At 43.2% G+C, this 22,013-nt stretch overlaps 1 protein-coding gene across 1 annotated transcript in view; it reads right to left on the bottom strand.

The window, feature by feature from the left end:
- Positions 1-21,670, bottom strand: part of MYO10 (myosin X) — a 221,363-nt gene extending 199,693 nt beyond the window's left edge. The window contains exon 1 of the mRNA XM_076007942.1: positions 21,194-21,670. Coding sequence (XP_075864057.1) covers positions 21,194-21,214 — 21 coding nt within the window. The 5' untranslated portion in view covers positions 21,215-21,670. The remainder of the gene's footprint in view (positions 1-21,193) is intronic.
- Between the last annotated feature and the right edge of the window lie 343 nt (positions 21,671-22,013).

Below are 22,013 nucleotides of genomic sequence, written 5' to 3' on the forward strand. Positions count from 1 at the left end.
GGACCCCAGGGTGGCAGCAAGTCACAGACTGTAGAGATGACCAGGGTGGGGAGTGCCAGGGAGTAGAGGACAGTCTAGCACAGAAGCAGGGTCAACCCCGGGCAGTGACCAGTGTGGCCAGAGCAGGGCAGGTGAGCGATGTGAGCTCGGGCATGGCCAGGGACCCACAACACCTTGAGTCAGAACAACAGAGTCAAGTTAAAACTATGGTCCACAGGTACACATTGAAGTTCAGAAATAAAGTGGTCAAAAATCAGGGGTCCAAGTACAACAGGAAGGCAGAGCCTAGACTCCAGGGGAACAAAGGGTGCAGGGGTAGGGGCTGGGAGGAGGTTAGGGTACAGTTGCTCAAAAAGACAAAGGAGAGAGAACCAAGAGGCACCAGGAGAAAGAATGGGGACCTTGATCATGTGGGTTACTACTCTCTGTACCTTTTATAAGATTTCAGTACAGGTAAGAAACAATACAACACCCTCAGCTAGCATGAGCTCCTCCCCGGAAGCCAGCACCTGGGGACGCTGGCTTTAGTGGCAAGGAGGGTCAGGAAAGGCAAAGGCACATGAGCATTCTGTCTGATCTTGACCAAATGATAAAGACCTGAATGTTCCAGCGTGGTATCGTGAGCTGGGCCACGTGTTTAAGATGACGCTAGGGGAAGCTGGGTGCAGACCCAGGTGCCTAATCAGACATGGGGGAACATTCGGGCAGCCAGCCTTAGGGCGCCCACTCCTTGAGCCGGCTATGCTGAACCTACCTGCTGGCCATGTGGCCTTCCTTCAGTGCCACTCCATGTGATTCCAACCTGTGACAACCTTCCCAGGACCTTTAGGAGCTTCTGCTGGAATACCCTATGAAGCCCGCAGGACCTACTCTCTTATGAGAACCTAATATCCATTACTGATAAGTCTACATCATCAAACAGTAGCCACCAGAAGAGCAAATCAATACATCCCATAATTGTCACCTCACTGGGACCAGTGACGTGCAATAAAACCAACATGGCCCACCTATGCCACTGGTAATTCTGCAGACCTGTTCTTTCTGCCGAGTCTATTTTTCTTTTTCCTGTGTATAAATAATGAGTTTCTGGCCCAAGACATGTCTGTCCTACATTTGAGGGAATTCTAGACAAAACACGCCCTCAATTGGGTACCCAAGCCATGAAAATAACCTTGAAACATAATTGCTGCCTAGTGTGGGATCAGAGAGCCCTAGAAAAAGTCCAAATATAGGCACCGTCAGGCCTCGGGACGGACAAGCCACACACCCATGAGAGCTGTGATAAGCTCTTGAGATATCAACCTGGGAAAGGAGAAATGAACACACAGGTGCAAGAGGAGCCAAGAGAACTGGAGTCCCATCTAGCTGTGGGACTTTGCAAGGTACTTACAGGTTGTTCAATTTGCACGGGATTAACGATGTTCCTGACATGCTGAGGATTCGACGGGATACTGTATATCTGTATAAATAGGGCTCATTTTGCACACCAAATAAGTGCCCCATAGGTGTCCTCTATTAATCATTGTTGCTGTTATTTGTTTTAGATGTTTATAGTTTCTAGATAAATCTGAGGGACTTTCCAAGGTGCATCGGTTAATCAATTGCACTTCCTAGATGTCCGGCTCCCTCTCCACGGCATCGTAATGTCAGAGAAGGCAGGGGTGAGCGTCCTCCCAGCTGCCAGGACAGCCCTGGTCTCACAGCACACCAGGTCCATCAGAGGTCCCGTGGCACAAGTGAATCACAGCGAATGCCATCAGCATCGGTCTTTAATGAGCAGTGATCGCTGAAGCACAGAAATCACTCGCCATACTCACATTTCTTATCATTAATCTGGATTAACAGAGCTGGTGATAAATACTTGAGGCATGTCCCTTATTGGCAGAATCACTCAGTCCCCTGAGTGTTAAGTCCAAGCCGTGGTAAAGCTGTCATCACTGAGCCCTCATTACCAACCTACCAAGCCCAGATTTCTATCGTGAACTGTCTCTGGAGACCTTAATTCTGCCACATCAGGGTCAGCTAATGTTCAACAAATCATCCACTTAGCAAATTAATTTCACCATGCATGGACAGTATGCAGACTCTTGTTCTAACAAATTAAATATCCCATTTGGAGTCCTAAGGGGTCTTTCTATTTAAATTTTTCTCAATCAACAAAGCGTGTGTGACAATAAAGTTCACCTAGAAAGATGTCTCATTTTTGGTATCTTCCAATGTCAAAAAGCCATGAAGTCAAAACAAATCAGATTAAATTATTTTCTTTTTTTTTCCTCCGCCTGCTAGGAAGGGAAAACTAGGCAAGGAGAAACATGGAAAAGAACTCACTCCTAAATCACAGATTAAATCCAGGAACTTTAAGATGGGCCGACTTCATTTCCCTCCTGCCAGAAGATTTGATGAGAGCAATAAAGGTGTGAATTTATAAGCAGTCGTCAATTTATTTGCAGCAAATAAGAGTTTTGCCTGCTGATTCAACTGCCCTTACCAAGCTTTTAGAGTGATTCATTACTCTGGCTGGCAAGAAAACAACGTGCTTGGTGAAGATTAAGCAGAAAGAAAAATCATACACTTACTCATCAAAATTGGGAGAAGAGAAAAAGAAAAGAGAAGGTGTGGAGCTATGTTGTAAAGATTCACTTACCCCATTCAAAGAGGCTGTCTCTTATATCATCAGGGCGGTGCCCGAGTATTTGGTAATTAACTAAAATAACCAAATGACACGAAGAGGTGCAGAGAATAGAGTATAAGATTGCTAATGCCGGCCGGGTGTGGTGGCTCACGCCTGTAATCCTAGTATTCTGGGAGGCTGAGGAGGGTGGATGATTTGAGCTCAGGAGTTCAAGACCAGTCTCTACTAAAAGTAGAAGCAAATTAATTGGACAAGTAAAAATATATAGAAAAAATTAGCCGGGCATGGTGGCACATGCCTGTAGTCCCAGCTACTCAGGAGGCTGAGGCAGGAGGATTGCTTGAGCCCAGGAGTTTGAGGTTGCTGTGAGCTAGGCTGACGCCACAGCACTCACTCTAGCCTGGGCAACAAAGGGAGACTCTGTCTCAAAAAAAAAAAAAAAAAAAAAAGATTGCTAATGCCAGCCTTCTACTTTTCTTCCATCTCAGAAATATACATATCGAGTTTCTATTGTCTATTCCTTTGCTTCTTAGGATAAGTGAAACTTCATATTCAAGAAGGCCTGGAAAAAAATAATAACTTTATATCCCAACTATTCACTAACGTCACAGAAATCAATGTTGGAATTAATAAAACTAAGAAATATCTACATCTAAATACACGACCATGTTATGCTAAATATAATGAAGATATTAAAATTAATAAAAATCAGATGAATGTATCATTCACACACACACTTCTAAAAGTACACTCCAGGAAATTACTTTGGGAGTAATGATTTTACTTGGAAAACTAAAACAACAAAATACAATAGGGTAGCCTGCTATAGAAACAAGTCAATCTTCTGTGTCAGGGTTTCTCAACCTCGACACTATTGACATTTTGGACCGGATCAATCTTCGCTTCGGGGACTGCCCTGTACAATCAAGAATGGTTAGCAGCTTCTGTAGCTTTCACACTTAGATACCAGCAGCGCCCTCCCCACGCCAGTGGTAACAACCAAAAATGTCTCCAGGTATTGCTAAATGTTCCCACTGAGACAAAATTGCCCTCACTTGAGAACTACTCTTCTATATAAAACATAACTCTAACCCCATCCGTAATGAGGTACCCATCCCTTAGCAACATCCAGGCTACACACTTTAAGGCAAAGAATACACCTGCAGATCTAACCATGCTAGCCATTTGCTTTTTAAATTAATCCATCACCTCTTAAAATCGTACACGGTTAGAAGGCGAGTCCATTTCCAAAATGGCTTCTTAAAATTTTTATCACTAAACTCGAATGAAAATAGTGCGCTTTTATCCATCTTGGGTGAGGAAGATGTGAACAATCCCAAAGCCCAAAGCTGTGACTAGACAGCTGAGTGTCACTTACATCTTCAAGACAGACAGAAGCGACAGCTCAGCAGATTACAAGCAAAATTAACAAGCTGTTCACAGATTCCAAAGCAAACACACTTTCTCTTAACATCACTTCATGGGAATCTGGAGTTTACCAGAAACAGAAAAAGTCCAGAAAAATGATTTAGGACATTCTATGTGACCTTAGCATTCAGAAGGGGTACTCCCAGGAAACATACAAAAATTTCATTGAAAGTCTTCCTTGAATCTTCACCCAGAACAGAATTCATTCCTACTTATTCCGATCACTCGGGAGGAGTGTGCAGTTGCTGCCATCACAAAAACAAGCAGAAGGTCTGTTTTTGCTTTGTCTAATTATAGGAAAATTTCTATTCCTTGTTCTAGTTGCTGGCAAAAACAGATAATTCCTCTTGGGCTTATATTACATGACTTTAGTCTGCTCCATATAGAGAAACACACACACGTTCCTTAAGATTTCCACACAGATAGAATCTTCCCCTCTTTCACAAACCAGCAAGAACCCCTGCCGTCCTCCCCAAATGAAGCCATGCTCCCTAGAGCCAGACCTCTGTGGTCCCTATCCTGGTTCTGCCACTTCCCAGCTGTGCGAACTTGGGCAAGTTACTCAACTTCTCTGCAACTCTGTGTTCTCATATGTAAAGTAGAGATGAAAACAGTATAATTGTGTAAAGACTGCCAGGCAGATTAAATGAATTAATTCACGTAAAAAAAACTCTGTATAGTCCCAGCCTGTGGTAAGTGCTCCATAAATTTGCACAAGTTAAAAAATGGATAAATGAAAATGCAGATGCATAGAGACTGAATGAACAGCACAAGGCAGTTCCACTCATTCAAATTGCTACCAAAATCCCATACTGTATCAAATCCTAAGTGTACACCGTATTTCCTTCCCTTGACAAATAAACCATTAACCTGAATTAGAGAGTACTGCTAAAATACAAAAATTTTATTTTTTTATTTTTATTTATTTATTTATTTTTTTGAGACAGAGTCCTGCTTTGTTGCCCAGGCTAGAGTGAGTGCCGTGGCGTCAGCCTAGCTCACAGCAACCTCAAACTCCTGGCTCAAGCAATCCTCCTGCCTCAGCCTCCCAAGTAGCTGGGACTACAGGCATTCGCCACCATGCCCGGCTAATTTTTTGTATATATTAGTTGGCCAATTAATTTCTTTCTATTTATAGTAGAGACGGGGTCTCACTCTTGCTCAGGCTGGTTTCGAACTCCTGACCTTGAGCAATCCGCCCGCCTCGGCCTCCCAGAGAGCTAGGATTACAGGCGTGAGCCACCGCGCCCGGCCAAAATTTTATTTTTTTAAAAAAAGGTAATTTTTCCTAAGCTGAATTATGATAAAGACAGGATACACTATCTCTTAAAATATGCTTCCAAATTCTGCTTTTCATGAGGGAATAGCTATTCAACTTCATCAGCCATTTTGTAACAAAGCAAAAGAAAACCCTCACATGGGCCTTTAATTCTTCTGAGGGTATCTCATTTCATTGTTTCACAGGCACATGCCAACTCTAAAGAGTCACATTTAGGGATCTGGTGGAGGTTTAAGTGACAGTGGAGATTTTAAGAGACTCGGAGGACATAACAACCTAAGTTATATTTCTGACCCCGTCATTTGATGGCGGATCTTGGGTAAAGTAACCTTGCTCAGGTGGCTCAGAGTAAAAGAAATTTACTTGAAAACTCAAAGATAACATGAGAAGAAAGATAAAGTTACATTCCCTTAAGAGCCCTCTGAACTCCTTAAAAGAGATTTTTTCAATTTCAGAAGCACATTTTCTTAACACTACATACAATCCACAAGCCTAAGGCAGCCGTGCTACAACTGTTTTTGCTTTCCATTTTCACTCTTAGAACTGATGACTCATGTTTTAATTTTTTATGGTAAAACACAGGAAAATAACTATGGTAGAATGACAGCTACAGAAATACCTTTCACAACATATGCAAAATATCATATGGCAGAATCTAATTCATTTAATTTTACAACCAAGAGCTCATTTCATCAGATTTTTTTTTTCTGATTCATACTTTTAAAAACAACAGGAGATTCTATTTTTTAAATATTTTACAGAAAAGATACACTGGCCTTTTCTAAGAGAACCTTTAAGTGGACATGGTTTTAGAAACTAAAATATAGTAAACTAACCTACCAGATCAGCCCAAAGGCAAGAAGGAGATTGTTATAGTTGAAAAGACACCATGAGAAAAATTTCATTGGTGAATTCCATTGGTTTTCAAGCTCTGAAAAAACTAATGCCAGAATTTACAGTCTGCACTTGAACTTCATATCCTTGAAGCTGTACTTGACACCTACTTTTGAGAGAATTCCTAAAAATGAAAATCTTTTGTAAATGCAGTTCCTAGGACTGACAAAGCAGTATTCTCATGACCCTATCCTAATATGGCAAGTGTGTATAAAAAGGTAGAGAGGCTGCTTCTGTCTTTTAGAAAACCATAAGCAACTCAGAAATAATGACTACTAAAGACTCTGTTCACTTCTTTACAGCAAATAGTGTATCTACTAGATGTGGGCAAAAACCCTTAGGCAACATGGCCTTGGTAAGAGACTTCATGTCCCATGCCAACAGCTGTGACTGCCTCAGCCAGGCACCCTAAAACCCCAATGCTAAATCCAACGTGTATGTGTGTGTGGGTGCATGAGGTCTGTATGAAAGATATCCAGCCATTGTTAACATAACAAGAACATATCACATAGCCGGATATAGACAGATCTCGTATACACACACACACACACACACACACACACACACAAGATATATATTAGACTTATCATAAATATACAAACTAGTTTAAACAAAAAGTCTGTATCTCTTTTATACTTGAGAGAACAGCTCACCTACTTGTCGAAACACCAGACACACTTTATACACATGCTCAGTGGAAAAAGACAAGAGCAAATAGGCACGTTTTATATAAAACAGGGAGTTATTAAGAAAGAAAAGCGTGTGGAGAAATTCTTTGACTTGACTTTGACACATAACCTAGTGGTGAGAGCAGAAGATAGGATGTCTCCCCCTAGGGCTCGAACCAATCTCAGCTTAGATTTTAATTATGAAGGGAAAAGGAAGCAAGATGAGGGGTCTAACAGAGACAAAGGAGGACGAGGCTGGTGCAGAAATTGGCAGTGAGGTTAGGGTCAGACAGAGAGTTCCAGGACTGGGACAGCTGGGACAGCCAATCCCTGGCTGGGCAAGTGGCCCCCACCTGGGGAATTTAAAACGTTAGAGTTCTCTTGAGTGGGATGGGTCTAAGTTTTTGTTTTTGTTTTTTGCCCTGTGCCCAATAAACAACTCTCTTTTTGAAGGCATGGGCCAGAAGCAGTCAGAAGTAAGCAATAAGAAAGTGCCCCTGCCCTGTAAGAAAGAACTGGGAAAAATATTCCCCTGGCTTCTACCCCAGGCTCCCGTTCACTGGGCTTTCCTCCCAAGCAGGCAAGTCCCAGGACCAGAGTGACCTAAAGAATCCAAGGGACGTTTTTCCACGTCTCACTTCATAGAGCATCTTATCCTCACGTTCTGCGGAGGCTCCTTCCCAGAGCAGCACATGTTCTCAGGACCGAGTGGCACTGCTCTTTGCAGAGTGGCCAGCCTTTGGGCAGAGTCTGTCCCCTTGCCTACTCTAGTTTTTCTTGTCACTCCTTTTACCGGGATGATCCCCTCACTGCCACCACCACTACAACTAACTCAAAGTCACTTTTTTTTTTTAAATTTCAAAATATTAATTTAAGGGGGTACATGTGTTTTTGTTACATGGATATCTTGTATAATGCTTGATTCAGGGATTTTGGTGTGTCCATCACTAGACCAGTGTTCATTATACCCAATAGGTAAACTTTTACTACATATCCACCCTCCTGCCCCCCATACTCTTGGTTTCTCACGTCCTTTATATCAATTCGTGCCCATGTGTACCCACCTATTAGTTCCTACTTAGTGAGAACACATGGTGTTTGGTATTCCATTCCTGAGATACCCAAAGGAATGAAGTCATTACCAAAGACACCTGCAACCAAATGTTTATCACAGTACAAGTCTCAATTGCAAAGATGTGGAATCAACCTAAATGCCTTTCAATTCATGAGTGGATAAAGAAAATGTGCTATATAAACGCCATGGAGTACTACTCAGACATAAAAAGGAATGAAATAATGTCATTTGCAGCAACTTGGATGAAACTGGAGATGAAAGCCACTTTGGAAGTCCTTAAAAGTCTTGGCTTACGACAAAGAAATCCACTTTCCACTGGGTCCTGCTGAGAAAGTGACAGCTAGAGTATCTTGTCCCATCTTTGTTCGGCATCCTAAGAAGTCTTGGTTATAGTGAACTCCAAAGTCCGTTTGCTCACCTGGCTATTGCATGTGGGGCCGTAACAGATCAGGGTTGTGACATCAACAGCATTAAATGACCTCAAGCCCAAGAGCCCAGCTGTGCAGGCGTCATTTTATTTCACAAAGTTTCCATCTCAGGTAAAGAGACCAGGAATAGGAATCCGCTCACTGGTACAATGATGAGCAAGAGTCCAGATGCACCAGATCTGAACAAATCTACCTCAAAGTGATGGAGAAAAAGAGTCACAGATAAAAAAGCTCCTTGACAACAGCACTAAATTTGCTGCAAGGAGTAAACAAGGAGGGCTATGAGAATTTGCGCTCTTAACAGCAATGGGACAAAAATAGAGTTGTTCATTATGCAAGTGATTGTTAGTCTGAGAAGGACCCTGGGCGTTAGGAAAGGTACTGTAAGTATAGCTGAACAACAGAATAGTACTCAGCCGTAAAACGGAACAAACTTCACCCACCCAACAAGGTAAGCTGGGTTGCAAAGGCACTGACTGAAAAGAGCCAATCTCGAAAGGTACTGGCTGGTCCCGGTTTTATAGTTCTCTCAAATGACAAAATGACAGCAGAACAGGCAGTTGTGGCTGGAAGTTGGAGGGAAGGACAGAGGCTAGGTGGTGAAACAGTTCTGCATGGAGATTGTCCTGATGGTTACACAACTCCATACGTGTGATAATTCCATACATGCATATGTAATTCTAATTACATATGCACACACACAAAGTGCATGTATGCCAAACAGGTGAAATCCGAATAAGGCCTGTAGACTGCACCAAGGTCAATCCTGGTTTCGATACTGCATTACTGTTATGTAAAATGTACCACCAGGGACACTGGGTGACAGGTACACAGGAGGGACCTCTCTGGAATATTTGGGCAATTTCTGAGTCTATGTATTTTTTTGAAAGTATACTGGAATAAAATTATACAAATACACAGAGGGAGGACAGTAGCTGTGACTTACCCTGACATGCCCCCAAAGCTTTATGAGAGAATACAACCTTCTTTTTCCTAGTGGAAAACAACTGTCAGTTTAATTATTCAGAGAAATAAATATTTCTCTAACGCTCTAGGGAGAGGATCTCAAAGAGCACTTGCCGGGTGACGGGTGCCAGAGAGGGGACCAATGACAGCCTTAGGGCAGAGGGTCCAGCTAGGAATATTTTAACTAGGCTGAACAATGTAACATGACTAGGGTAAGTAAACAAGGATTGTCAATGCCGAAACCTCATGGAGAGAGTTTGGATCCCTAATAGAATAAAAATTCAGCACTGACAAATGTGTGGTGTCCCACATATTGCCTAATGTGAAAGACTTGTTAGGAAAGGGTAGAGATGAGAAAGCATAAAAAAGTCCTGTCAAGATCCTAGTTTAATCGGCAGCCCTTAGAGTGCAGACATAGCACAATGTTTCTTAACTGGTGGCGACTGGTTGCCACAACTGGCGGTGGGTGAAGGGTGTGCCTGGCATCTAGTGATCAAAGGCCAGAGATGCTGCCCAAAATCCTACGATGCACAGGACAACCCATCCCTACCCCCACCAAAGCCACAGCACAGACTGACCCAGATGAAAATGTCAAGGGTTCTGGGGTTGAGAAGACCTAAGTAGAGGGCACGCTTGCCCACGTTCAAAAATCTGAGGTTAAAAACTACCAGAGGGCTGCACACCTTGGCCCTCAGCTCTGGCCTCCTACCGTAATCAGACAATCAGATGTAAAGAGAATCTAGCCTGTGGCAGCAAAGGATCAGAGGGACAAAAACAAAAAAACAAACAAAAAAAAACACCACCCCCAAATTTTGGAAGCTAGAAGTCAAGATCCAAAACAATAGGTGGCTGTTTAGAATATGAAGTACAAAGAGAAAGTTGAAACAGCTCAACTTGTTGTCAGTTTAAAAAAAGGTGTGCAAAAGGCCACTTGTTCAGTGGCCTCCATGGTCAAGGACAGAGAGTATGAGCTGCAGCAGGCAACAGAGGAACCAAAGCCAGCCAGCGGGAACCTGGTCACTGTCTTCAGGACACTGTGCCAAGGCAAGCGGTTACCGTGTCCACTCTGGGGTTGCAGTTTTGCTTCTGAGAATAGTTAGCTCAGCCATACCCATAGCAGGGAGGTTTTGAGAACTTGTGCTCTTTTCTGCAACCGTGAGTTCTAGTTTCTTCAGCCTTCACGTTGCTAAATCCCCCACAACACTATAACAATATCACAACAATATCACAAGACTACAACAATACTTGCTTTAAGAACAAAACATCAGTGGAAATAAAAAGAATCAAATCTGTATTAAACGACAATGGTACATACGTTGTCAAAGGTGTAATAAACACTTTCATTTCAAAGTCCATGGACAAATTTCCAGGGTTAATAAATAATCAGCCTAAACACACCTTTACCCACACCCCGTCCCCCCAACTGTTGTATGTTACTTAAATCCCCACAGTGAGAACATCAACCACACACCAACTGTTGTTGCCCAGGCTCAACTCACAAGGATACTACTGTGTTTCCTCGACAATAAGACAGGGTCTTATGTTTATTTTTCCTCAAGAAGATACCCTAGGGCTTATTTTCAGGGGATGTGTTATTTTTTTTAAGTACGGTACAACGATCTACATTTATTCAAATATAGTTAAGTCATCTTCTTCTGGAACACCATCACAATTCTCCAAACCCCGAATTTCATTCTGAATTTCTTGTGATTCTATTTCCTTTAGAACCATTGGCCCCAATCTCTCATGTTGAGCAATAAAGCTCTCATAGGGCAGATGAGAAGGGCTCTCTTCTTCTTTACCGCTCAGTGACGAAATGCATGGGTTGTGCAGATATGATGCTGGGTCTTATTTTCGGGGTAGGGCTTATATTGCGCAAATGTTTAGAAATCCTGCTAGGGCTTATTTTACGGGTAGGTCTTATTTTCGGGGAAACACGGTATAATGCAAAGAAGCACAAATGAAAAGAAAAACCCCTACAAATAATTCTCCAAATAAATGTCCAATGGCTCCCCGGGCAATGCACAGCTGAGCCCCCTGAGTGTACTTTGGCCTTAAATGAATATTGTAACCACTCTGGGATGGGAAGGCTGGGGGTGGGGGGGGTGCAGAGTATGTGGATCAATAGCCTTGCTTGTAATTAACAGAAAAAAACTGCCTCTCTCCTCCACTCTGCCTCACAGAAGACCTAAAAGTAGAAGTATAAATCTAGTGTTGTAAGCTAACTTCCTCCACTAATCAATGCATTTCATTAAGATTCTAATAAGAAGTTACAAAATCCCTGAGATCTTAAATAAATCATGATGGGGGTATCTCAGCTGTGCCTACTACAAGCTGCGCTGACAGCTCTCATGAAACTATTGCTACCAAATAATCCAAGTAAACATCTGCAAACTCTTTGATCAAACATTTCCACTCCTGGAAAATTTTATCCTCAAGAAATAAACACGTGTGCAATGATCTAGGTACAAATATGTTTGTGTGCAATTTTTTTTTTCTGGCAACAACCTAAAATTGTCATATAATTGATGATATATTCCCAGGAAAAATTCACCGAGCTACTCTTAAACCCGGACACCTGGACCTTTGTCCTGGGCTGAAGACTTCAGAGTGCCCCACACATCACAAAGACAAAAAAATAAATAGATAAGCATAAGTTCTTCAAATAAAATGCAAATCATGGTCTTTGGTGGAAAGTGATATTAATTTTGAATTTCCGCTACAAGCAGTAATTAAGTATGAATTACCATTTACTATTAATAATATTGGCAAAAGCTTCCCAAAACCCCAAACAGAACTAATTTGGCCATTTCGCTTTAAAAACATGTTTTTAATAATTTAGAGAAACCTTTTGCCACAATCAAATCAAAAAGGAACTGCATGTGAAACATACAACAAAAGTGATATTTCAAAAAAATAACAAAAAGTCAGAATAAAGAAACAAAATCATCTGCATGACTAGGAAGGAAGAGTCACACAGACATAAGCACAAAACATTTTCATATCGACTGTTTTCTAGTCAATAGGCATTAGGGTATAGGCTCCTCTGAAAACAGAGTTTTAGTGAATTAACTTCTGTTTTCAGTTTTCTTTATAATGTACACAGCCCTGAAAAGTATAAAGAACTCAGGAAATATTTGCTTTAGGAAATGGTGAAAAATTGCATTATAAATGATAGAGACTTACACAAGCTGGGTATCTCTTATCTGAAATACCTGGGACTAGAAGCTTTCAAATTTTGGAATATTTGCATGATACCAGGCTCAGCGTCTCTAATCTAAAAATCCAAAATCCAAAATGCTCCAATGAGTAATTTCCCTTGAGTGGCATATCAGGTGCTCAAGAGAGTAGCTGTAGCTGACATTAATCAATTGTACATTTCCAAATACCTACTAATAAAAGAGAGTAATTTGAATATACCTAGCATGAAGAAAACACAAATACTTAAGGTGATGGATATCCCAAATACCCTGATTTGACTACATGAATATATCAAATCATCACATGTACCCTGAAAATATGTACATCTAATATATATAATCAATAAAAGATAATTTTTTTTTAAGTTTCAGATTTTAGAGCATTTCACATTTCAGATTTTCCAATTGGGTTACTCAATCTGTATAAAGAAATTAAAATATTTTATAGTAATTCTTACAATCAATAACCTCTCAGACACAGTCACCCTTTACTTTTGAATCTAAACATTGCTATATGAATTTTGCTGACAATATCAGCAACTACTACTGGTCTGCCTTAGAAAGGCAGGCCTTCTCAAGACTTAAATTAATAAAAGAACAATCTAAGAACCACAATGACTTAAGAAAGGTTTTTCACTTTGGCATTACTGTCCATAAAACATAAATTATTGTGAAAATCTTGACGATAGTCATATAACTAGTGATTTTGCTAAAATAGGGCAATAAAAATAGATTTATGGGAAATATATTATGGAGTACATATGTTTATTACTCATGCAAATATCACTGGCTCATCAACAGAACAGCCAGACATGTGCAACTATAATTACATTCATTCATCTTTGATATTTGCTGACATTCAGCAATAAAATCCATAACTTTAAACATGTTTTTCAATTCTATCCTAAAGAAAGTTTATTTGTCAAGGTAGAATAGAAAACAGTTTAGTTACCAATTTGTGAGCTTGGTTTATAACTTTTAAATATTTAGATATGTGATATAGGGCCCCTGGCCCCACCAATGCCAGAGGCTGCCTATACTTCTGCAAGTTTCTTGACATTTAAAGCTTTCTCAATCAACTATTAAGGGAAAAACATTGTAAGTGTGTTTCAACAGAAACATACATACAGAGGCATAGAGTCTCAAAGCATTTTCCACAAAACTTTAAGAGCAGGACCAAGAAAGTTTCTTTTTTTGTCTTTTGCTTATGGCATTTTCTCAATTTTCTAAACTTACTACATAGTCTTTGCAGGATTTATTAAGGTAAGAAAAAAACGAATTTAAGAATGACATGGAAAAGTATAGTGAAGAAAATATAGTCTCTGCAGTCTCTTGGATGAACTTTTAAACAGAATTTTAACACACAAAGTAGATCTCATAAACAGAGCTTCTTCACAGAGATAAATCCACCTCCCTCCACAATGTATGCCATTGCCAATGGCTACCACTCACATATTACTGACTGATCGCCCCAAAAAACAAACAAACAAAAGACATTTTAAAAAATAATGAGGCCGGGCGCTGTGGCTCACGCCTGTAATCCTAGCTCTTGGGAGGCCGAGGCGGGCGGATTGCTCAAGGTCAGGAGTTCAAAACCAGCCTGAGCAAGAGCGAGACCCCATCTCTACTATAAATAGAAAGAAATTAATTGGCCAACTGATATATATATAAAAAATTAGCCGGGCATGGTGGCGCATGCCTGTAGTCCCAGCTACCTGGGAGGCTGAGGCAGAAGGATCACTCGAGCCCAGGAGTTTGAGGTTGCTGTGAGCTAGGCTGACGCCACGGCACTCACTCTAGCCTGGGCAACAAAGCAAGACTCTGCCTCAAAAAAAAAAAAAAATAAAATAAAATAATGGAATACTACTGGAAGCCAAAACTGGGTGAAAAGCCAGCTAAAAACCTCCATTCTATTCTAGCATCCCCAAATCTTGTCTTATCTTGGCCCTTAAAGCACCGACAGACAGTAAAGGCAAACATCCCTACCCCAAAGTGCAAAAATTCAACCTTGCCTACCTTTTCTAACATAATCATGTCATTTTTTAAATTACCATAATTTAAAATGCTTTTATATGGAGGAAGTTTTAATCCCTAAGAGCAGATATGGAAGACTGGGTGAGGGAAGAGCTGTTAGTTGTACGCCTCCCACGTTACTCCCCTGCTCTGGCTAAAAGTCAACAGACGTGTCCTAGCTCTGCCCCAAGAACTCTATCACCTTTGCCTGTAACTGGCAGAGTCAGATGACACGATGTCACGTGACATGAGCTGCTAGATTTACTTTAGGCCCAGCAGACATACTTGCTGAGTATCTCTTAGCAAGGCAGCAAAATGTTTTATGCAAGGAATGCTCTTTGAGAAACAATCCAATGGGCTGTCATGATTGCTCCACGGGCATTAATAAACTGACTGATAAGAAGAAACTGGCAAAGCAGTTAGGATCTTTAATTGAAAGAGAAGATGCTATCAGAAAACCTCAAAGAATACAGGAATAGCTGATAGAATTGGGGAGACAAATGAGTCCTACCTTGTCTCTTAGTAAAATAAACACTTCTCAGAAATCTAGTTTTCTAAGTGCCTTATTATGTAAATCTTCCGACTATTCTCATGAGGTTGGAACTACCAACTTTAGAAGCCACAGTTTAGAAGGAAACAGAAGGTATTTATCTTCCCTAAGTAAAAATCAAACCAAATAAAACTTAATGGCATGTTCAAAAGCAGAATAACATTTTCCTGCTGGGTTCTCAGTGTTTCTGGGGCATGGACAACTTGTTTTCCCAAACCCCTATGCCGTTCTCAACTTGAAAATCATTTATTGTTCCTGAATATCTGAAAAAAAAATCATTTATAATACTAACTGCCTACTGTATAGGGGACTTCATCAAAGAACCTATTAATACAAGAGACAATGCATGTTTAAGGCAAATGACACCAACAGGACAGAAAAGCATGGCAGTGAAGAACTTCCCATGGCTCTGGAAACAGCCTGTCTGGGTTCAAATCCCATCATTTTCTAGCTGTGTAACACCAAGCCAGTTACTTAACCTCTCTGTGCCTCACTTTCTTCATCTATAAAGTGGTTATAATCATAGAGCCTTACTCACAGGGTTGTTAAATAGATTAAATGAGTTACTAAATATAAAGTGCTTAGCAAGGTGCCTGGCACATGATAAGTACAGTTGTCCCTTGATATCCCTGGGGAATTGGTTCCAGAGCCTCCCCCAGATACCAAAATCCTCAGAAAAAGTCTGTATATGTTCAGTACAGGCGAGTTGTTTTCCAGTTATTTTCAATCCAAGGTCGGTTAAATATACACACATACAGAACCCACAAATACGAAGGGCTGACTGTACCCAGTAAACATTAGCCATATTTATGATTTGCCTTCAAAGAACTAGAAAATGTTTCAAAATGAAGATTAAAAGCATCTTTCCTCCTCCCATAAAATAATCTGGACTTTGGGGCAAATAACTGTTATACAAGGATTGAATCCCAACCTTGAGGACCTTTCAGTGCAAACAGGGTGATAAAACTTATTTATAAATGAGATATTTAACTTTAATTTACTCATTTGAAATGTAAGGGAGAGGTCTGTAAAGTAAATAAAGCCTCCAGCTAACAGTGGTAAACCCCATCTAACAAGACCAAGAGAGAACAAGGAAAGAGTATAGGGGTCACTGTGAACTAGACCTGCCAGAGACAGTTTCAAAAAGGAGCCAGACAGGTAGGACACCCGATCTAGGGAGGACGGCAGGCACAAAGGATGGAGCGGGACTGGGTAACAGGGCCTCGGGACAGGATCATGTGTGGGGAGACAATAAAGAGTGAGTTATGGGATCAGGAGGCCTTGGAAACCAGCCTAAGGAATGTGAGTTTGATTTCATAAGCAATAAGAACATGCTTTAGACAGAATTCTGGAATACAAAAATCTGCCAGAAGTATACAAAGCGGAAAAAAAAAATAAATGCAATCCAGCACAGCAAACAATCCTGGGGAACAATTGGTCGTAAGGTGGAGACTTGCCTGCACCCACAAGTCCTGGTATTTCATTCACCATCAAAGGCCACTCAGTCTTAATTTCTAAGTACAGTTACCATAACTAACCTTTCATTACTACTTACCTAGTACGTGCCAAGTGTAAATCTTATCTTACATTCTGCTAATAACTATGCAAGGTAGACACTCTCGTGCCCATTTACAGAGCAGAGAACTAAAGCCCAGGAAGGTCAGATAACCTGGCTGTGATCCCACAGGAGGTGAGCACGGAGCCTGGCTCTTCTGCTAAGATTGGGGGTGGGGGTGGCGGGGAGGGGTGCTTTTAACTCAGCCTAGGGCCAGTTAGGCTAGGGGCAAAGCTTAATATAGATTTCACCGGTGCCTCATGCTTGAAAGTCACCTGCAAATTTGTGACATGAAAATGTTACATATCAGTTACTCTGAATCCAAACTATTGAAACTCATTAATAATAAGGTACGCCATGTCCCATCAATCACAACAGCCAAGAGCACATTCAAGGTTCATGTCCTCAAAGGTGAAGCCGCTTAAAGCCAGTGGAGCTGGAAAAGCAAATACTCAGCTCTCTCCCTCCACCACTCTGGTTAAACAGTGAAGGCTCTGCCCATGCCGGTTTGTGCCTGATTCTGCGAGAACAGCAGGCCACATATGGGGGAGAAGCCGTCCCTCCGTGCCTGCCCTGGCCAGGAGCTCATCACTCTGTGCTAGCAACAACTGTCCTGCTGCAGCTGCTCCCCCGGCTTTGCTGTCCCCAACATAGCAGGGGTAAAAAAAAAAAAATGAGTACTTGACAATAGAAATCTTTAGAACTACACAGAAAAGGCAAGGCACTAAAGCTCCATTGTGAGAAAAGGAAAAGGGACCCAGCTAATTTCCTGATAATGACTGTATAGGCGTCAAAGGGGTTGCCTTCAGGATTTGGTGGGACAAGGAAGTCCGTAGCAATTCCCCTCCGTACCTGGAGAGCTGATTGGAGGAGGGGCTGCCAAAAATGACAATGTCTCCATTTTTTTCTAACAAGAAAAAAAATGCCAATAAATCACAAACAAAAAATATGCTACAAAATGGAGAGAAAAATATGCTTGGAAACTCTGTTTCTTGCTTAAAAAGCTATTTGAACAACTCCAGGTAACAACCAAAACCAAGATCTCTTCTCAAATTAAGTGGAGGGGGCACGTGTTTCCACTTAACATCTGTAGAGTTGAGTCTGTTCCAGCCCAGAGTGAACCAGGCTGTAAGAAATAGGTACATCTGGAATATTTTCCACTGACAATTTATCCCTTAAACACTAATACCTGCTTTCTAATTTGTGTTTATGAGTATCTATTTGTGTACATTTTACATATTCATCCTGAATATCAAAGAGTTTATGTCTCACTAATAATCCTCATGTGCTCGAATTAATAATAATTGTGTGCTGGAATAACCATTATGCCATACCTATGCCTAAAATGGAAAACAAAAAAGTCAAGTTCATTTGGTACTTACCGGCCCCTACTGTGTTCCAGGCACTGTACTTGGCCCTGAGTATGTGGGAACAGTGTCCACTTCAAAACCTCAACAAGTTTGCACAGTCATCTTGCCACTTTGCTGGTTGAGTCAAACAGAAAAGTTTGCTTTTTTTTTTTAATTGCTTCTGGTAATTGACATATCTAAACTCAGTCTCTGCCTGAAGTAAACTTTTTAACTTGGAAATACTGAAAAAACAAGTTTTCCCAAAGTGCACACACAGTTAAGTCAAGAGAGGCCATAAAAATCTAATGAAGACCATGAAGAAACTGAAACAGGAATCTGGCACCCTCAGTTTCTCCAGTCCTGGAGAACATTTTGAAGTCGGCAGGCGTCAGCTGACTGGCACACGCCTCGAAAGCTCCCCACTGGCCAGCAGCGAGATCCTATTTAAAACAGGCAAGTGCAGACAAGAAGGCAGTGTCTGCAACATGCACAGGAATTGATACCATGAGGCAACTGCTTCATGGGTCTAGCTCAGTGGCTCTCAACTGGGAGCGATTTCGCTCCCCTGGTTCATTTGGCAATGTCTGCAGACATTTTGGGTTGTCACCACTTTTGGAGGTGGGAAGCATCTCATGAGGGATGTTGCTCAATGTCCTACAATGCACAGGACAGCCCCTCTCACAACAAAGAATTATCTGGCAATGGTACCCAGTTTGAGAAACCCTGGTCTAGCTCTACACAGCAGCTGCAAGTTGCAAGTAGTTTCCATTTCCTTATCATTTGGCTATTCATGCACAAAGCTAATACATGCAGCATCTTGTTCACTACTTCTTTTTCCCAATTGTTAGCACTAGTTTTAAATTGTTGTCCAACAAGCAACAAGCAACTCATGATCGCTAAACCACAATGGGGAAAGTCAGCAAAGAACAGTAAGATACTGCTTAGTGATAAGGAGGCCCTACAATTTAGCTGTCCTTGGGAATACTTCACTTCCATGCTCACTGTTTCTATTCTAACAGGACATTACAATCTTTTCTTCACTGGACAATTTAACAAAAGGATGCTCTATTATAAGATATTACAGAGAGAGAGAGAGAGAGAGAAGAAAGGGGATCTATGTTAGCAGTATGTGTCCAACACCAGTTTAGCAAGACCTGCTTGCTTCCCCTTGAAAGTGATAATGTTTGAGGGTGGAACTTTGGAGGCTGATTAGATTAATACTGTAATACAAATACATCACAAAATTAAAAGTATAACTTAAATAAATGAAACCTTCCCAGAAATACCAAAATCACCAGCGTGGAAGGAAACGGGCTGTGGATTGAATAACAAGCTCTTCAACACCGGGCAAGTGACTTAACATCTTTGGGTTAAGATTCTTTGTCTACAAAATAAAGAGGATAGAGTAGATGATCGCTAACTCAATATTACATTAATCAGTGAAGTAAAATCTAACAACCAGGTTTCATACTAAACTACTCTATTGTGCAAGGAAAAAAAGAGTACTTTGAGACTTCAAAGTCCAACAGGAACGTGAGGTCAGGACGGTGCAACTGCAGCACGTTATCCTGAAGTTCCCGCCACTTGCACTAGGGGGCAGAGTTCTTCCCGAGGGGAGGCCATGGCCCCCCGCGATGCTCAGACCGACCTCAGAAGGACTGGACCCCAATAGACTGAATCCAAGCTCTACGTTTTCATCAGAGTTTCAAAGGGGCCCAGAACACAAAAACAAACTTAAGAATTACTGCCCTAGAGGCAGAACCTCAGTTTCCTTACAGATGCAAGCAATTAAACACCGGAACACACTGGAGCCCCAGGGTGCTTACCGTTAGTCAGCCAACCTGCAACCCTTGCAGAAAGTTCTGGTGCCTTCTTACAGGCATAAAACCAAAGCTCTATGGATTAGAAAATACTAGCGTCTCACAATTATATATATATATATTTTTTTTTAAGAGGAAATATATATTGATGGATGATTAATTCCTTTCCAGGCTTCCACAATGAATGTGGATATCACATCTGAAACACCACTTTGAAAAACTGGGTATTACTATTACACAAGAATATATTTGTTGCTTTTGCCATTATAAATAGTTGTCTGAGAATACAGTACGTGGGTATCCAGAAAGCAGAGTTACCTGAAATATTACACCCCATTAAGAGAGATAAAGCAAGTTGGCTAGCACAGGGGCAAACCCTCACCATCTGATTTGCTGGGAGACTCCAAGACTCTTCTGGATTCACAAAACATTCCCTGGCTTTCAACGAAAAGTCACATCAGACTCTCTAAGTCAACTAGGTTTACTGTGAGCCACTTCAAACCTCAAACTTAAACAGAATTTATTAAATAAACACAACCTAGAAAGGAAAGGGAGCCAAGAAACCACAGTGACTCTCCAACCCAGGGGAGAAAAAAGCGCTCCCAAGTCAAGTTTCGGTGTCCCGCGCTCCAGGACCGTAAAGAGGGCATCAGTTTCATCTTCTAAAATAACCAGTTTGCCATAAACGAATTTTCTTTCAATTCGAATTCAAAATCTGCCAAGGCCAGTCAGTACAAATGCACGGTCTTTTGGTACCACCCTCTGGAATCAGCCCAAACCCTAAAGGCGCACTTCTCTGGCGGGCACAGCACTTAGGCTCCGAGGTCCGGCAGGCGGAGAAATCGGTGACTGATTGAACCCCAACCTCCCTTTCTCACACTCCATTAAGCCGTCTCCTCTGGAAGTGTTTGAACCCCTGCACAGGAAGCCGGCACGGTTTGCAAAGGAAATACCAGACCAGACCTTTCTTGGAGAAAGGCACGTCCCCGTCGAACATTTTATGGGGCTTCCTGCTCCGGGGCAGCCGGGCGGGCAGACGTGCCCCGGCCCGGGCCCCGGGCTCACCTGGCGAGGTGGACACCCGAGACCAGCCACCCCCGCAGGAGGAAACGCACCTCCCACCTCGCCGGGCAAAGTGGGAGCGCGGGACAAAACAAAACCTGCCTCGGCTTACTCATCGGAGACCGCGGGGAGGGGAGGGTGGATTGCAGGCGGCTCCCAGAAAGTCGAGCCGTGTCGGGCGCAGGGAAAGGGACCCGTGCGCGCGGCGCGGAGGGCACATGCCACCCTCCCTCCCCGGGCTCGGGACGCCGGGTCGGGCCGGCGGCGCACTCACCTCGGGGAAGAAGTTGTCCATTGTTCCGGAGCCCCCGCAACTCGCTGGTCCGGCTCCCAGCTCGCGGGAGGCAGCGCGGCGCCAGGTCCGGGGAACCACGCGTGTCACGGCGCGGGCCCCGGGAACGCGAGCCCGCGGGGCCGCCCCGCTGCCATCGCCCGATGCCTCCTCCTCCTTCTCACCTTTTGTTTGCCCAAACCCCAGTCTCTAACTCATCCGTCCCAACTGCAGCCTTTGTCTCTCCTTCCTCCAAGTTCCCTCACTCCTGCGCGCAGCGCTCGCGAGCGGGGAACAGCTGGTGGCACATTCTTCCCCGGGCTGGGGGAGGGCGGCGGGAGGCTGGCGGGCGCGCCCCCTCCTCTGCGCTCCGGCCGGGGCACTCGGGGCTGGCAGGGGCACGGCCGGCCACAAAGCGATCCCGAGGCGCTCTCCCGGTGCGAGCGCCGCCAAGCCGAGCACTCCCGCGCCGCGGCTCAGCCGGCGCTCGCCCGCGGAGACTCGCAGCCCGGCGCCCGGCCCCGCCCCGCCGGGAGCAGGCCACGCCCACCAGCAGGTCAGCCCCGCCCCTAGGAGCCCCGCCCCGCCCCGCCGGGAGCAGGCCACGCCCGCCCGCAAACCTAGCCCCGCCCCCAGGAGCCCAGCCCCGGCCCGCGCCCGGCCCCGCCCCTCCAGGAGCAGGCCACGCCCACCCGCAACCCCAGCCCCGCCCCGCTCGGCCGGCGCGCGCCGCCCCCACCTCCAGCCGGGCCCCGCCCACTGCGGCTCCCTCCCGGCGGGTCCGGGACCAGCGGGGCGGCCCCGCGCGGCGCCGCAGGGTCCC

Source organism: Microcebus murinus, chromosome 11, assembly GCF_040939455.1.
Source record: "Microcebus murinus isolate Inina chromosome 11, M.murinus_Inina_mat1.0, whole genome shotgun sequence".
Classification (NCBI taxonomy): Eukaryota; Metazoa; Chordata; class Mammalia; order Primates; family Cheirogaleidae; genus Microcebus; species Microcebus murinus.